Below are 17,909 nucleotides of genomic sequence, written 5' to 3' on the forward strand. Positions count from 1 at the left end.
CTACTGGGTCTGTAGGATCAACTGGGTCTGTAGGGTCTACTGGATCGGTTGGGTCAACAGGGTCGGTTGGGTCAACTGGGTCTGTAGGATCAACTGGGTCTGTAGGGTCAACTGGTTCGGTTGGTTCTGAAACACAACTGGCATGTGTCATTGGTAGCTCGACGCTTACCGTAAGAGTCTCTTGATCGATAGTAATATCACCTGTTATAGTAGCTTCCTCATCAATGTCGGTACAAGTAAAATAAGTAGTAGTGGCAGTTGGAACACATCTTTCGTGATCTGAGGATAACCAGAGGTCAACAGAAGCTGTCTCATCACCGAACAGAGTTGGATATGCAACAGTAACATCAGTTCCCTCAGTGCCACACATAGTCAGTGTAACAGTCATGGTGGCGCTACAACTTGCATGTGTCAATGGGAGCTCGACGCTTACCGTAAGAGTCTCTTGATCGATAGTAATATCACCTGTGTTAGAAACTTCCTCATCAATGTCGGTACATGTAAAATAAGTAGTAGTGGCAGTTGGAACACATCTTTCGTGATCTGAGGATAACCAGAGGTCAACAGAAGCTGTCTCATCACCGAACAGAGTTGGATATGCAACAGTAACATCAGTTCCCTCAGTTCCACACATAGTCAGTGTAACAGTTTGGGCAGGAGTACAACTTTCATGGCCGTTTGACAAAAATACAGTATTCGTACGTGTTGATTGATCTAATGTAATGGTACCGGATTCAGTAACATCACTAACAGAATCGGTACATGTCAGAATCGTGGTGGTCGTAGTAGGACTACACCTACCTGAGGTACCCGTTCCTATACCAATCTGAACAGTAGTAGTTTGGCCAAATGAAGAAATAGTGGTTGTAGCTCCAGTGCTTGAAGACACACACGAGTATTCTGTAACGGCACCAAGAGCGCAAGAACTGTGCGAGGTTCCAAATTTATAAGTAATAGTAGCGGTTGCTGCGCTGGTAGGAGAAGGCGTAACAATTCTTGTTGAAGAAGAACCTGTACCCGAACACGTATTAACCATCACTGTAGTAGCAGCCAAGCAACGGTATGTGTTTGATGGTAGGTATACAGTATTAGTCCGAGTACGAGTAGTTGTACCTGTACTGGCAGTTCCTGTGACAGTTGAATACGAAGCCACTGTATTACATGACGTGGTAGTGGTAGTATATAAGTTGGATCTACATGAAGCGTGATATGAATACAATGAAACATGAACAGTGAGTGTGCTCTGACCGGGAGTAGTAGGTTGTGTTACAGTATGACTTCCAAGAAGAATACCTTGTGTTCCGCACAATGTTATAGTAGTAGCAGGAAGATATGTGCCAGCTGCGAGGCCAGCCATATATAGGATTGCATATAGTAATATGATCAACATAGTGTATATGGGTGCAAAAACTATAATTTATCTAAGATATATGATACTGCGTTTGGTTATAGAATCTATCTCGGGAGAATCCGCATATTTATACAATAATTCATATATTGGCTACGTAATGGTTTGTGCTTAGCCGGCTCGAAGTCTCTGATAATCTACTGATTTTGCTCCGTAATGTGAGTTCTTTCATTTAAGCTTGCATAATATTTTGTGATGTCAATATGTACATCGAGCCGCGGCTTTGCTACCTCATTCTCATACAGAAAGTGCCAAGGATGGGGCGTAGTATTGTATTAATTATTGCAGCTGCATTGGTATCCATTGTTAGCCTCATTAGATCACAGGTGACTGGACAACTTGAATGCCCAATTGGTGGAGAACACCACATTCTAGAAACACATATCCGAATTGTTCTGAATTGGATGACAGCATCTGTCAAGTATTGGCCTTGCCGAGAACTTACGAGAAATAAATCTACTTGTACAATGCTAAGATTTGCAATGTACGTTATTAAAAGAGCCATTCGACTAGCCAAGTAATGAATTTACGTGCGCAATTTGTAAAATACATTTCGACAACGTCCTTGATGTACTAAAAGTGAATGAAGTGCTTCGAAGATGAATATTGTCGCTCGATTTAAGCAGCCATTTTTATACTGGGAATACAAATCCTTCAGAAAGATGGTAAGGTCGTCTTCGTCTACGCATCAGAAGATCTACAAGAAACTCTTCTACAACGCAAGGAATCAGAATCTTATTATTGGGTTGCGGATATTTTTCGCTTAGACTGAGATTCATATCACGTCTTTAAGAAGAAAAGCAGATGAGCGGATGATATCATCTGCCGCTTTGTTTCTCTCAATAGGCTCCTCGGTCTGGCTAACTTCGGGGAACTTTCCGTGATATGCATTGACGATTTTTTGCTCGGCGCGCATCAATGAAAGCCAATTGTTCCGTACTGAAATGCAGCTCATCTGGAAGCTGATATTCATGCATTCATCATGTCCGAGAGACAAAAGAAATAGTTTGGACTGCGGAATCCCCAAAATTTCCCAAAAAATTACGCAAATCCATCAGTCCATCTGCGCAATCTAATCACGATTTTTTTTTTCTCATGACGATCTTTATTTGACAGCCAGATTCGTCTATATGTCAGATCTAATGTGTTAGCGAAGGGAGGATTGGCAGTTAAACAGTTTCGCCTCCAGAAACGATCTGCAGCAATCGAAAACAACAACAGCACCTAATAATCACATTTTGAAAAGCGAACACAGTGCCTTGCTCAGGAGACAAGAAGGCGTCCATTAAACCTTTCAACTTTCGTCAATCTCTCACCCTCATTTCGTCTCATTGGTATGGCATCCTGTGAGTACTACTCTGAGGTGTCGGTGGAATTTACGAGGCTAGCACCACTCGGTTCGCCCGAATGTGTTCTTAACGGGATATGTCTGGACTTGAACTACTCATCCATGAGATAACCAATTATGACCCTGACAACACCAAGACAGAGAGTGTTCTCATCGAAGTTAACACTTTCTCGCCGTGGAAAATCTGACAGATTTGTTTTACTAGCTTTAAATTTTTACTATGGTGAACCATGAAAAGGTACCCATTACAAAGATACGTTTGCCTAATAGTAATGATTTTCTGCTCTAGTAGTCCCCTTAGTAATTCCAACTACTCTGTACTGGAACCCAATCAAATGCACCAATATGCCGTTACATGCTAGAGTTTCATGCAAATGCAAGATAATCCTGGGAATACGGTTCTAGGGGAATCAGTTTTGCATGATGTTACAAATAAACTTGCACTGATAGCGCAGAGTCGAGTTAGAGGCTAATGAGGTAAATAATGAATAGTGTTGCGCTTTACTTGTACTGATATTAAGTAAAATTTCGTGACCTAACTACAGTAACAGTGTTAACCTCAATGATAAAGTTAACCACGTTTATTTTGGGGATCACTTCTGTACAAACAGATTGTATCTAATATTGAAAAGTTAGTAATTCAAAGACAGGGCTCGGAGGCTTTACCAAGACAATTGTAAACAGCAGATAGCCGAACTCTACCTTATTCCCTGGAGCATCAAGAGTTTGTGACAAAACACCACCAGAAGGGCCATTGGCAGATAGGACAATATAGCAGTGTTTTCTCTTCATGTCTTTCAGTAGTCATTTGTGCAACGTTCATATAACCGACCAATGTAGAGATAATACTGTTCTCTACTAAGATGATAACCACGCTTCTCAACTGCCAACTCATGTTTCCGAAGGCTGTCTGAATACATGGTATAGATCTTTCAGCACATCGTTACTTTCAAACTTATATTTTGTCCACAAAACACAAATTTGAAAATAACGACATTCCAATTATCACTACCGGACTTATGGGCATGTCTACCACCACAACCAAATACAGAAACTGTGATTTGAAGTGGAAAGGTTTCCAAAAACTAGTTGATACACCATTTGTATTGAAGACAATTCCCGGATGGTTCTGGTAAAAGGCAAGAACCATGTACGATTTTGAAATTGATCTCCTGGCGATAAAGAAGAAAAGAAAAAGGAAAATATCTATAAATTCGAAGTTTGCTCTTCAAATATTTCTATCGGTCGTGCATTTGCGAATTGGAATTCAACGCGGCCGGGTAACCTCTGATAGACCATATAAGCTATAAACGGCGATCTTTACCAATATGGCTACTGTTCACAGGTATAACACTTTAGGTAACCTAGAAATGGTGGTATTATATACAATTCATAGGCACTGTCGTAAACTTATTTCATTTATTTATTTATATTTATTTATTTATAATATTAGTGTAATAATCTGTGACGGAACCAAGAATGGTATAGACGGTTTCCCATCTCCATAATCAAAGATAAAGATTTAGAATATTCAAAAATAATATCAGCTTCCCCTACTTGGGAAGACAAAAAAAGTACACCCCCCAAATTTCTATCCATGAGTTAAAGAAGTTGTAGTGGAGGTGGGACGGGTTGAAATGTTAGTATACCTAACATTATGCAATTAACTATTGATACAGGGTGGATGGCAGATAGAGAATTTTTGGCAAGGAATTCTATAATTCATCGTCGTCCATTTCGGATGGTTTGATCAACCCACCGACTTGCAAATCTTTCTGTCTTTGAAGTCTATTTTGCTCTTGTCTTTCGATCTCTTTATCTTCAGCAAACAAGTAGTCTGTTGGGTCACCTCCGAATTCCTTCAATTGCACCAAGAAGTCTCTCAAAGTAGCCTTGAATTTATATATGTCATTGTAGACTGTCGTCAAAACTTGAAGGAAGTTGACCAATTGCTCCTTCTGCAAGTTTTGAAATGCAGATGCTAAAAGTTGTGCAAGGTATTGCTTCAAGTATGCAGAATTAGAAGTACCTTCGGGGGCTTGTTCAGAGGTGTACAAAGGGTACTTAATCACATCATCCTGGACAAGATGGATCAATTGAGCCAATAATTGTGATTGATATCTAAATCCGGCCTTGTGGTCAGGTTGAGTAAAGACGTAAAGTGTATCAGACAAGATTTGGAAGTAGAAGTTTGTGTAAAATGCCTTTGTGAAAGGAGTATCACCCAATTTTTCGACATTTTCAATCAACTCCAATGTCAATGATAAACCGTTGTCTTCGACGTCACGATTGTTGTGTTTAAATGCCCACAATGCTGCATTGATTAGCGATTGGAAAGCATCACCTGATAATTGAAGCAAAGCTTGGAATGACTTGGAGTTGATTTCCTTCAACAACTTGTAGAACTCTACTCTGTGTTCTGGGTATTCAACAAAATCATTCTTGATCATATCCAATGTACATTCAAAAATGTTTTGTAAAATAAGAACAACACCTTCTGGAATCATATGGCCAACCTTGGAAACAAGTGCCGTCATACAGTTCAACACTTCAGCGTCTCTTGCATCAGGAACGTTGCTACTGTAGTCTTCCAAAACTGCAGCAAACAATGGCTGGGCCAAGTCGCGAACAATTTCTTCCAAGTTGTCTGCCTGATTGATATAGGTTTCAATCATCTTCAAAATTTCCTTCTTGATGGTTCTCAAACCTCTTACCTTTGGCGTCTTGGTAGCAATCAATCCGTCCTTTGCTACGGAGTCTGAAATCATGGACGAAACTGCCTTGTACAAGGACAACATATCCACGTACATCAATCCCAATTGTGAGTAGAATCCAGGTCCCAATGCCTTGCAGACAGCGACGTTAGTCTTGATGATGTTGGCAATGATCTTGACGGTATCAGTATTAGTCAATAATTGTGGGTCTTGTCCAGCCTGTTGAATAATAGAGCTCCAAGCCATATTAGGCAATGCCATCAACTCTCCTAACAATTTGTCTCTGGCATCTTTCTGTGTTTGAGCACTGACAATAATACCACAAGCTTCGTAGAATGTGTGAACTTGTTGAGGTTGTAAATCTTCTGTGATAGATTGGATGTTGCGGATAATTTCATTGATGAATGCTTCACGCTCCTGTTGTTGTACTGCCACGAAATGCTTCTTACATTTGGTGGTGATCTTGATAAAAGTATCACAAGCCATGTCTTGCACACCTTCGTGGGTTTCGTGCATGAATTCAAACAATTTGTTGACAACTGTCTTTAAGAACTTCCAGTGGGCTTTCAAAAAACGAGGGTATTGACCAACAATATACATAATGTTAGAAGCTACGACTGCCTTGTTGTCTTTACCTCTTTTCATTTCGGTCAACGACAATAAATCTTTGATCACAGAGACCAAGAATCTCTTTTCCATATCTTCATTCATTGTACCCGAAATGGAACCAATAGCCCAACACAAGGTATTGATGTTTTGCCAAGACCATTCGCTTTCATCGATTTGTCTTGCTAACTTTTCGCTCATGATCTGTTCAGTGTCAACAACATTCAAATGGGTCAAATAAACCAAAACTTCTCTCATAGATTTGTACAATTGGATCGTATCACTCTCTTTGACGAATTCACGGACAATCTCACCTTCGTCATTTTCCACAACTAAGACTTCTTCTGGTCTGACCATGTTCTCAATAATTACTAATCTCAACTTGGACAAGATTTTGGCGTACTTGTGTTGTCTCAATGGGAACTTGGCTAAGGCTGCTGGATCTGGAGCTCCACCAGAAGTCTTTAATGTACTACCGTATTGGAGTTGTAACATTGGAGTCAATTCCGACTTGGGTAAGTTTTGTATCTCAATAAATAATTCATGAACAAACGAACTCCAGAAGTCTAAACAGGTCTTGAACAATTCTCGTTCTTCAATTCTCGACAACTCTAGCAAATAAAATAATGAATTTAATAACAAGTCCCTTAAAGAGTCATTTTGCTCTAATGGTATCAAGTGGTTTCCCAAGAAGGTGCACAAGAACATGGCCAAATCTTGTAAGAACGACTGATCGTTGGAACTGGCTACTTGGTACGATTCTTTCAAGTTTGTAGTGGTAGGTATGATATTGTAGATTTGCTCCATGGAGTTCTTGAATAACAAGACGAATTTTTCTTCGTTTCCTGGCGATTGTAAACTGGCCACTTCCGTCAAACATTTAAGGGCAATCGCTCTGGTATCGGCTGGAGCCAAGAACTTGGTGGAAAGCAAATCCAACAAGTTAGTTTGGAAGATGTAGTTAGAAGGAATCCAGTGGATATACTTCAACAACGCATTCAAAGTAGAGGTGATCAATGATGGTTTAGAGGTTTTGTCTAACACTTCGTAACACAATTTGAAGATTTCTTCGAATTCGGCTCTCATAGACGTTTTCAAGGCTTGAGCCTTAGCTTGAGTCAACTGGTCTTGACTGTAGTCAAAGACTTCTTCACTCAACAACTTAAGGATTATCATGTTATTTTCACAGACGTTGAAACTGGAGCGTGAGCTCAAAACGATTTCCGGGATGAACTGGGGCCAGTTGTGTGGCCATTCCTGTTTCAAGATGGAAACCAATGTTAAATCGATCTTGTTAATCAAGGCACGCTGAGTTTCAAAAACCTCTTCGTTGTCACATAAAGTAATGATCATATTGACAATGAAGTTTCTGATTCCGATACGTTCGTTTTCGGGGATTGTTTTCCACCGATATTGGATCAACTTATTCAAACACGACAAGGCAATGTACTTAGACTGAGCATTGTTAGACGAAGAAAGAATCTGATCAGCACGTTTCCAGGACTCTGGGTTTTCCTGGAACTGGTTCAAGATGGCCTGGGCATTTTTCTGATCAGCTCCAGAGCCCTTGTAGAAGGAATCGACGATCTGGTCGAAGAGAGCGATATCTAGCTCCTTCGAGAAGTCGAGAACAGATTCCATTTTCTTAACGGCGAGGTAAAGATTGTATCGGCCTTAGTCTAGAACCGAATAACAAATGTAATTCTAATGGAAAATCACGAATTCTCAGCAATAATACTAAGAGTAGTAGAATCAACTGAAAACTTGACAGAAGGGAATAATAAACAGTTCCTAGCAGTGAGTATAACGGTTAACAGCTAACACTATCTTAGTGATGGCAATCAACGGTAAAAGCAGGGCTACAGCTTTTTGGTGAGCACAAAGAAAAAGGTGATGGATTTGTTTGGCGAGATTTGTGAAGTGTTTTCTGGATCGGGGAGAAATAGTGTGCGGTGTAAAGGGGGTGCAAGTGGGGACACGAGCAGCTCAGAGACGGACAGAACAGGCGCACGGTGTGATTGGCAGATTTTCTCTCACTCACAAACAGCTTTTGGGGCGAATTCGACTACCTTGAAATGGACTCTGGTGGAGAATAACACTAGAATATCTGTTAGTTGCTGGTCAATAACAAATTTTTTGGGCTTGAGTATATGAGAGCGTTTGGTCTGTGTGCAGGTGTGCGAAAAGTGCGAGTAAACAAAAAATGCGAGTGATGAAATTGACTTTATTAGAGGGAGACTATTTGACTTAGTAAATATAATAAATGGCTATATAATTTACATACGGGCAGGTAGAGCTGGATTTTTCTGTGCAATTGAGTTTCTCCTCTTGTTTACTTATTCTTTTTTTACGTGCGGGTGTTCGTATTCTTTGTCATGACGAAATCTGGCCACTGTATTTGATACAATTCTTATATTTTCTGTATTCGGATGCAAAAATGTGCAAATATTGAACAGTTAGTAATTCTAAAACTGTATTTATAAACTCCAACGCCGCAAGTTTTCACACTTAACTTACCTTACATCTATATCCCGTCAGTCATTCGCTCCATGTTACCAGCACGGAGAATGTTTCACTTTCAGCTAGAGCTGATGTCATAGACCTGGTCGTTCTTGGATTCTTAATGCTGCGGCACTGTCCTTCTCCAAAAGGAGGCTGAAATTGAATCAACATCCACACGTGACATATATACGAAGATATATTGTACCGAATATTCTAGCTTCGGGGCCAGCTGACTATATGAGTTCAAAGGCTGACTATAGAGCACCACTGGTTTTCTCAACAATTGAAGAGACCGAGAACAATTGGCTCTTTTTTGACTGAATTGACTTTAATTCGTCTCTCTGGACGGAATCAAACGATTGAGAATTGCTGCGAAATCAGATTACAAGTAGTCTTTTCTCTCGGTCCGAAATGACCTTGATTCGAGTATTTAGACCCTTTGGAACGTTCTATTTTCCAGTATATAGCTTCTATTATTTTCTACACTTCTACAGTTTTTGGTGGCTCCTATCAAAGGTTTTATTTTCTACTCTAATAAATAGACCGATTACTTGGTAGCGAACTCAACACCCTTGGCGATGTTCTTAGCCAATTGATCCTTGGCGACAACCAACAATTGCTTTTCTTCGTCACTGATCTGGTTCAAGATGTCGTACTTAACAGCAGCAATACCGTTCTTGGACAAGACAACAGGCAAGGAGAAGAAGTCCAAGCCGTCAACCAACTTCTTGGCTTCATCGGCGCCCTTGATGGACGAATCCAAGTTCAAGTAGGTGCATTCGACAATTTCCTCAGAAGAGGTGAACGACTTCAAGATGGATTCAGCCAATCTGTAACCAGCGTAAGCCATAGACAATGTGGCGGAACCAGCACCATTCTTAGCTTGGACGACTTCGTCACCACCAAATTGCACTCTGCGGATCAATTCCTTCTTTTGGTCTGCAGACAACTTGTTGTAGTACGACTTGGAGTTGGTGAGCGAGTACAATGGCACAATGGTTTCACCGGAGTGGCCACCAATCACGTTGATGTTGAAGTCAGAAGGCTTAGATTCCTTAGGGTACAATTGCGAGATGAAGGTGTTGGCTCTGACGATGTCCAAGGTGGTGACACCAAACAATCTGGCTGGGTCGTAGACACCCTTTTGCTTCAAGGTTTCAGCGACAATTGGCACGGTGGAGTTTACAGGGTTAGAGATAACCAACACAAAGGCCTTTGGTGCCGATTCAGCAATTCCTTCGGCCAAGCCCTTGATGATGGAGGCATTGATGTTGAACAAGTCGTCTCTGGTCATGCCTGGCTTTCTTGGGATACCTGCTGGGATGATGACCAAGTCCGAGTCCTTCAAGGCAGAAGCCAAAGCGGTCTTGTCTTCCTTAGAAGAAGGCACGAAAGCTTGGGTGGTGGAGTCCGAGTTTATGTGGGACAAGTCGGCACCGACACCTGGGACATTGACGACATCAAACAACGACAACTCGTCAACGTTGGGATTTAACTTCAACAAAAGCGACAATGGCTGACCGATACCACCGGCAGCACCTAAAACAGCGACCTTAACCATGATGTGAATATATGAGACAGTTGGAAGAAAGAGAAGTGATGGAGAGATCCAGCAACAAAATAACTGGAGAAAAAAAGAATTAAAACTTCCGCTTCTGCCTCGAAAATTGAGTGGTATATCCTCCTATTTATATATGGCTATCGGGTATTTTTCAGAACCCAGAGAGGGGATGAGGGGCCTCCTTTGGGTGGTCCAGTTTTGTTAGGCAATACCCCATAGTCTATAATATGCAGGAAGAAACACAAGCAAAAGCTTATGGTGGCAGTTATGGCACAACACGTGATTTCTAATGTCCGGACTAAGGGACTTTGCCCTGGTGGTGATTCGAGCACACGTCGCGGCAGGGCCGGGTAATCTCGGGACCCACCTTCTAGATCAAAAGTCCGCCGGGGTGGGGTCGTCCTAGTCTTATGTCAGATTCTATTGTCTGAAGCTGGCCCTTAATAGTGGTGAATTAAGTAGGGAAGATTTTGTTAACTTAGCGGTGCCGGGTTTTGGTTACATCAGAAATCTGGGGTAGTGATCTGGATGTAAGAGCCACGGTGACTAAAGTTTGTGAGCATACTGCCAGATTCTCCTCTTTGTTGGGTTAGCAGCCGTTAGGTACCCTGGCAATAGGATGGCAATTCAATCAGCTCACATTCCATTTTTGATTAGTAGTCCATTTTCTGTTCTGATTTTTCTGTAATTATAGTACTCAATTAATCTTGCCGGGGCAGGCTTCATTTCGGTTTCGGTTGGTCGTTCAAGTGCCACAACTTTTCACAGGAAAGGAAATTTCAGCCGTAGTCCTTAGCATATGAGACAGACCAATTAGCTGTCGTTAACTGTCGGCATCTATTTGACCAACTAGTAGCTACATTATATATGGGGAGGCATTCTTGTAGCGAATTTTGGTTTGAATATATATGGGAGTGCTCACTATGGTGGACGGTTATGCATGAGTAGAGACCGTTATGTGTGGGTTCGATTTTTCATTGTAGGGCCGTTTCTACGCCGGCTAGCGCTGCCTTCTCCGAGCTACACCGTGGGATCAGAATATGGGCGTCAGTCTGTATAGTGTGGAATTAGTATCGGCCCTATTAGCCTTTTCACGTCCCCGGAATATATAGTGTCGCTTGTTCCTGAAACTACCGAGGCTCATGGCAAGCCAGTTTCGGAACAGGGCAACATGTTGAATTCACTCGGGTGTGTTCACGTGAATGTAGAGAACTAGAATGCAATGGATATCAGGAATCACCTTTCGCTGATCTGTGTAAACCAGGCACCTGCAATATGATATGGTCGACTCTTTTCTCACGAAACGCACCATATTTGAACTGAACAAAACTAGCCAGTGGTCTGTAGTACTGTAGTTGGAGAGGTTTGTGGGCCCTAGAATATGAACTGCGAACTGCTCAAACCATTCTAGAAGAAGTAGTTGAAGAACTTGCCCTGCACGCCAATTCGTCTTAATGTTTCATCAAAGTGTCAATATCTTGGTATGTACGGTGGAGAAAATCATATCTGAAGCCACAATAAGATCCAAATATAGTTCGAAGCTAACACTACGCTCTTGACATTGCTGAGTCCAGAATGGAATGTGCTGACATTCATAGTGTCAATTATATTATTATTGGAAAATAAACGGCTGTGAAATGCGCTTCGCGTTATTGCTGCAGATCAGATAAGGTGCAGCTTCCACCAGAATAATAATTTACACCGGAAGATATTTACACTGGAAGATAACTTAACTGGAAGATCTAGAAACAGCAGATGCTGGAGATTAGAAAGGCGTTCTAGTTAAATTACTCAAGTTTGCCATACCAGCAGCAAGGTATAACCACAGCTTAACAATCGCGCAGCATGTTCTGAAATGTTGTACATTCAAAAAAGCTGTGCGGCTAAGACTCCGCAATATGTTCAACAACTGCCAGTAACCTTTCACATAAGTAAGTTAGACTCAGTTCTGAATTCCAAATGAAAGTACTGAATTGTCCGCTAGTCACACGACTAGCTTGGCCACTCATTTTCGTATTCCCCCACAGAGATAATTCCCCGAAAAATATTGAGATGACTTTGCTTCCTTCATGGTAGCTCTGCGAATACCTTTCAGGCCTATACTCGAGGAAGATGTGTTAGCTCTTACGTCTACTATGATATCTAATAGCTATTACTCTACTATAGCTCTCAATTCTTGAAACTTTGCGTTTCATCGGTTTCTACTGACTTATAGGATTTCAATAAAGAAGTTGCTTCTAATAAATGCGATATGAAGCACTGGGCCCTTATGTCAATTGTTTTCAACGAAAATGTCATCACCAACTGTAGTGATAGTGGAAGGTCTTTCGGCACCATTTTCTTCTTCCCGCCTCAACGGCGGACAGCGGAAAATACAGAGTCTATACTGTTGGGCTAACAGTGGAAGTATGCCGCTTGATCTCGCAAAGTCTGCGCAAAAACTAGATTTCTTTTCTGGGCCCAGCGAGACGATGAGCTCAGTTATATATAAATACAATATTTACGTAGGGTAGGCTGGACAGTGTAGAAATAGACAAAACTTCTCGTATTACTGAGTGGTATATATAGGTTGAAGTCTGGCTCTTCCCAGTGAAAGTAGTGCTGGTTTATTCTCTCCCGAAGTAAGAGCAGGTATCTGGTGCGAGCTTCTGTACCAATTTCTTTAAAATCAAGATCATTCATAAATATACCAGACGGAAAGTGTCTTAAATACTTGAGATAAATTGGAACTATAAAATCGTAACGATATACGCAGTTCCGTCGAGGTCCGTATCTACAACTCTAAGCAATCCGATTGTCACAGTCTATTGATTTTTGATCACATCAATATCGCCAGCTTGTGTTATCGCACTTATTTCATCTAAATTGCATCCCCGCGAAAACCGCTGCAGGCGCAAAAAAGATTATTTATACATACAGAAGACCAGCTCTCCCTTTTTCTTATTTACTTTCTCCCCCATAGAGAAAAGTATAGTTGAAGTTTTGCATTGCTAAAACACTCCTGACTAGATCCGTTACACTTATCGAACACCAATCGTTGTTGCATTTCAGTTACTTCTTAGTTGTCTATAATCATTATCTATCTCATCGAGTCCTATACATACTTTATCTTCATCCTGATAATTGCCTGATATAGTGATCTCTTCGTTTCGAGATAGTTTCACTTTTCACGTCATATGATCACCATTCTGCTCATTTTATCTAATATTCACAATGTTTAACCCTTTCAGGCACCGCAGGTCTTCTTCCAGCTCCGGCGACGATGATCCCTTTGACCTCGCAGAAAACTACTATGGCCCCAAAAACGCTCCCATCTCCAAGATGGGCAGAGTGAGAACCTTCTCAGTTTTTGAAACCAAACCACGCAACCAGATCTTTGACTTTGCCGAGGATGCCATCAAGGAACAGTCTTCTTCGGCTTCTACATCCCCATCGCCTACGCCCTTTGCAGAGAGCTTAAGCGAGGATAACGAGCCACGTCCCAGCGAAGCGGTGTTCGGCCGGAAGCCTTCCATCGTGCCTATTTATGCTGACGACTCGTCTACAGAGTCAATCAACAGCATCGGACATCCTGTAAAGCCTAAAGCAATTCATCACTTCAGAAGGTCTTCTGTAGACGACTCTTATCTCCGGCCCAAGAAGTTCTACATCAGCAACGTAGAAGCTACGCTTGATGAGTTGTTGCATAATGAAGATACCGACCGTAACTGCCAGATCACCATTGAAGATACCGGGCCGAAGGTATTGCGCTTGGGAACTGCCAACTCTAATGGCTTCAACCAGGCGGCTATCAGGGGTACCTATATGTTGAGTAACTTGCTCCAAGAGTTAACTATTGCCCAACGTTTTGGCAGAAAAGAGATGATCCTAGATGAACAACGTCTTAACGAAAACCCCGTTGCCAGAATGAAGCGTCTCATATCGACCCAGTTCTGGAAGTCGTTGACAAGGCAGATCACGGCAGAAAACATCGTAGACATGGCTAGAGACACCAAGATCAAAGAAACTTACGTAGACCAACACGGAGTCCTCCATGAGGATGCGGAATCGCACCGTATATACGTCCCATACAACCGTAAGGACCAATATGACTACTATATGTCAATCAAAGAAAGCAGACAGGATGTCTTCTTTGATGTACAATACTTGCCGGAAGTCATAGATTCGGTTTACATAAGATCCATCAACAAAAAGCCTGGTTTACTTGCTTTGGCTTCTTCTCCAGACCCTAAGGACCCCAAGAAAATGATTAACCAGCCTTATGTTGTCCCCGGCGGTAGATTCAACGAGTTGTACGGCTGGGATTCGTACATGGAGACTATTGGATTATTAACCGATGTCACTCCCAAGGACCAAGAACATCTCAGATTAGCCCGGGGCATGACGGAAAACTTCATCTACGAGATCCACCACTACGGCAAGATTCTTAACGCCAACAGGTCCTACTATTTGGGCAGATCCCAGCCTCCCTTCTTGACGGATATGGCTCTTAGAGTATTCGACAAGACTGTAGAAGTAGACCCGGGTAGGAAAGTAGAAGCGTTGGATTTTCTCAAGAGAGCGACCGTAGCAGCCGTTAAAGAATACAAGACCATCTGGTGTGCCAAACCTCGTTTAGATGAGAAGTCTGGTTTATCATGCTACCACCCTGATGGTTTGGGAGTTCCACCAGAGACTGAATCTTCTCACTTCAACGCTGTGTTGAAGCCGTACGCAGAAAAGTACAAGATTTCACAGGACGAGTTCATCGAGAAGTACAATGCAGAGATCATCAAGGAACCTGAATTGGACGAGTATTTCCTTCATGACAGAGCTGTGAGAGAATCTGGTCACGACACCACGTATAGATTGGAGGGTAGATGTGCTTATTTAGCTACTGTAGACTTGAATGCTTTGTTGTACAAGTACGAGAATGATATCGCATTTATCATCCAGAACCACTTTGGGGGGAAGTTGGAATGCAACGGAGAAATCGAGGAGCCGGAAGTTTGGGTAGCCAGGGCAATCAAGAGAGTGGAACGAGTCAACAAGTATTTATGGAACGAAGAAGATTCCATGTACTACGACTATGACATCAAGAAAGAAACGCAGTGCAAGTACGAATCTGCCACTGCCTTCTGGCCATTATGGTCCAAGTTGGCTATTCAGGAACAAGCGGACAAACTTGTCAAAAATTCATTGGACAAGTTCGAAGAATTTGGTGGTTTGGTCGCTGGTACGCTTAAATCTCGTGGAGACGTCAATCTCTCGAGACCTTCTCGTCAATGGGACTATCCTTATGGTTGGGCCCCTCAACAAATCTTGGCCTGGATTGGGTTGTGCAACTATGGGTATGATGGTATCGCTCGCCGTTTGGCGTACCGCTGGCTCTACATGATGACCAGAGCTTTTGTAGACTACAACGGGGTTGTTGTCGAGAAGTACAACGTCACCGAGGGAGCTGTTCCACACAAGGTTGATGCCGAGTATGGTAACCAAGGTTTGGACTTTAAGGGTGTAGCAACTGAAGGATTTGGCTGGGTCAATGCCAGCTACTTGTTTGGGCTCACGTTGATGAACTTGCATGCAAAGAGATGTTTGGGGACGTTGACGCCGCCAAACGTGTTCTTGATGAATATGCATCCCGTGCAAAGAGAGTACTTTCTGTAATTTCTCTGGTTGGTATAATGAGATATAACATATAAGAAATATATAAGAATTTAGCAAATGTAATGCTATATAATGATATGTCAAGTTATTCCTATGAAACATCTCTTAGCCTAGCCTTGGTGTATATTGCGATTAATAAGGAAAAATATGCTAATCTTGAAATATTGCATACAGAGAATGACATATGTAACAATGATGAACCACAATACTAGTAAGTAATACTAACAACTACTACTTGGAACTTTCACTTTCTCTTCTGACCGTCTAGAGTACTCAATCAGCATCGGCCAATAATACAGTGTTGCAGCCATTTCTGCGAGTGGTAGCGCGCATCTTCCAATTTACCAGTTTCTGTTTGGTAACACAAAATCTGGATTGAAAAATTCACAGAATCTTCCCACCACCGGAGCGTCTTCTCGGAATTCACTTAGTAGCGTAACGTGGACATTTCATAGTTAGGTTGAAGCTTGGAACTATAGTTGGAGTTTTAAGGAGGGAGTCTCAGTCAGTCGTTCATTTTGAAACCAAACGTCGTCCATCCACACATTGTCTGATTATTTCATAATTTTCAGTCTTCAATTAGTTCATTCCACACTATTTATTAACACATACGTACGCCATGAGTTTCACTTTGAGCCGGAATTTGGTATTGAAACGAGCCCGAGTAATGGCTCTTTCTCGGAGCTCGTCTACTTCGGCCAGCACGTTCAAAACGGCGGTAGAGACGGCCGAGAAGCTTGTACAGCCCCAGCTGAGCCTGACTTTCCACGATCCGTTCTCGATAGTCAGCCACGAAATGTCCAACTTAGCCAAGTCTATAGCAAATTTAATTGGCTCGGGTCATCCAACACTCAATCGTGTCAGTTCGTACTACTTTGAAGCCGAGGGCAAGAACGTCAGGCCGTTGATCGTGTTGCTCTTGTCTAAGTCTCTCGCAGCGATCCCAATAGAACAGCGCAACAGAATAAAGATTGACACCTATGATGTCACCAACCAGCCCCATTACAACGGAACGCCTACGGAGACAGTAGTAGCTGGTAACTCTGTAGACGACTCCATTTCGCCATTGGCAATTTTGCACGGAATCAATCCAAGAGTTATCTTGGATCCGTTATCGAAGCCTATGGACAAGTTGCCTGAGTTCGATGCAATGAACGGAATATTGCCCAAGCAACGGCGTTTGGCTGAAATCGTTGAGATGATCCATACAGCATCGCTCTTGCACGACGATGTTATCGACTTGTCGGACTCCAGACGTGGAAGACCCAGCGGAAACATCGCATTCACTAATAAGATGGCTGTGTTGGCTGGCGACTTCTTGTTGGGCAGAGCGTCTGTAGCTATTGCCCGTTTGAGAAACCCTGAGGTCATTGAGCTCTTGTCGACTACCATTGCGAACTTAGTCGAAGGAGAGTTCATGCAGTTGAAAAACACTGTGATGAGCAACGATTCTCAAAGTATCGTAAATGATGGAGAGAAAAAAGTCATACCAGAGCCAACGGGAAAAGTGCCCACCAAACAGCACGAATACTCAGTATCGACTCCAGCCGAAGTAGACCACATCACTAACGTCGATGCTGCATTCGAATACTACTTGCATAAGACATACTTGAAGACAGCTTCGTTAATGTCGAAGCTGTCGCGTGCTGCTGCCGTTTTAAGCGGAGCCCACGACGACATCATTGAGAACTGTTACGAGTTCGGTCGTAACTTGGGTTTGTGTTTCCAGATCGTGGACGACATGCTAGACTACACTGCTAGTGATGCAACTTTCGGAAAGCCAAGTCAGGCTGACTTGAAGTTAGGGTTGGCTACGGCTCCCATCCTCTTTGCCTGGAAGGAACAGCCCGAGTTGGGAGAGTTGATTGCCAGAAAGTTTAGCGAGCCTGGAGATGTCGAAATCGCCAGAAATGCCGTCAAAAAGTACCTGGGCTTGGAAAAGACTAGAGAAATGGCTCACGAATATTGCTACAAAGCGTTGCAGAACTTGCGTGTTTTGCCAGAATCAGATGCCAGGAGCGCTTTGGAGTTCTTGACCAACTCGGTGCTAACTAGAAACAAGTGAACCACTGGCGATTCATAGAGCTATACTTCTACATCTATTCTAAATAACCCTCCATT

The 17,909-nt window shown here is 42.3% G+C and overlaps 4 protein-coding genes across 4 annotated transcripts; 2 read left to right on the forward strand and 2 right to left on the reverse strand. All coding sequences in view use genetic code 12, as the record gives it.

Moving 5' to 3' along the window:
* Nucleotides 1-4,162: 4,162 nt before the first annotated feature.
* On the reverse strand, nt 4,163-8,156 carry PICST_86741 (chromosome region maintenance protein 1). Its single transcript, XM_001386967.1, has one exon. It carries the CDS (start codon nt 7,715-7,717, stop codon nt 4,472-4,474), a length of 3,246 nt encoding a protein of 1,081 aa, XP_001387004.1. The 5' UTR covers nt 7,718-8,156; the 3' UTR covers nt 4,163-4,471.
* A 969-nt stretch (nt 8,157-9,125) lies between these two features.
* MDHM (NAD-dependent malate dehydrogenase) lies at nt 9,126-10,139 on the reverse strand (the record flags this gene model as incomplete). The annotated part of the gene is made up of 1 exon (XM_001386968.1): nt 9,126-10,139. One exon carries the CDS (start codon nt 10,137-10,139, stop codon nt 9,126-9,128), a length of 1,014 nt encoding a protein of 337 aa, XP_001387005.1.
* A 2,564-nt stretch (nt 10,140-12,703) lies between these two features.
* NTH2 (Neutral trehalase (Alpha,alpha-trehalase) (Alpha,alpha-trehalose glucohydrolase)) lies at nt 12,704-15,865 on the forward strand. The gene has a single exon (XM_001386731.1). It carries the CDS (start codon nt 13,353-13,355, stop codon nt 15,786-15,788), a length of 2,436 nt encoding a protein of 811 aa, XP_001386768.2. The 5' UTR covers nt 12,704-13,352; the 3' UTR covers nt 15,789-15,865.
* A 590-nt stretch (nt 15,866-16,455) lies between these two features.
* Nucleotides 16,456-17,902, forward strand: COQ1 (hexaprenyl pyrophosphate synthetase, mitochondrial precursor (HPS); the record flags this gene model as incomplete). The annotated part of the gene is made up of 1 exon (XM_001386732.1): nt 16,456-17,902. One exon carries the CDS (start codon nt 16,456-16,458, stop codon nt 17,851-17,853), a length of 1,398 nt encoding a protein of 465 aa, XP_001386769.2. The 3' UTR covers nt 17,854-17,902.
* Between the last annotated feature and the right edge of the window lie 7 nt (nt 17,903-17,909).

This window comes from Scheffersomyces stipitis, chromosome 1, assembly GCF_000209165.1.
Source record: "Scheffersomyces stipitis CBS 6054 chromosome 1, whole genome shotgun sequence".
In the NCBI taxonomy this organism is placed as follows: domain Eukaryota; kingdom Fungi; phylum Ascomycota; class Pichiomycetes; order Serinales; family Debaryomycetaceae; genus Scheffersomyces; species Scheffersomyces stipitis.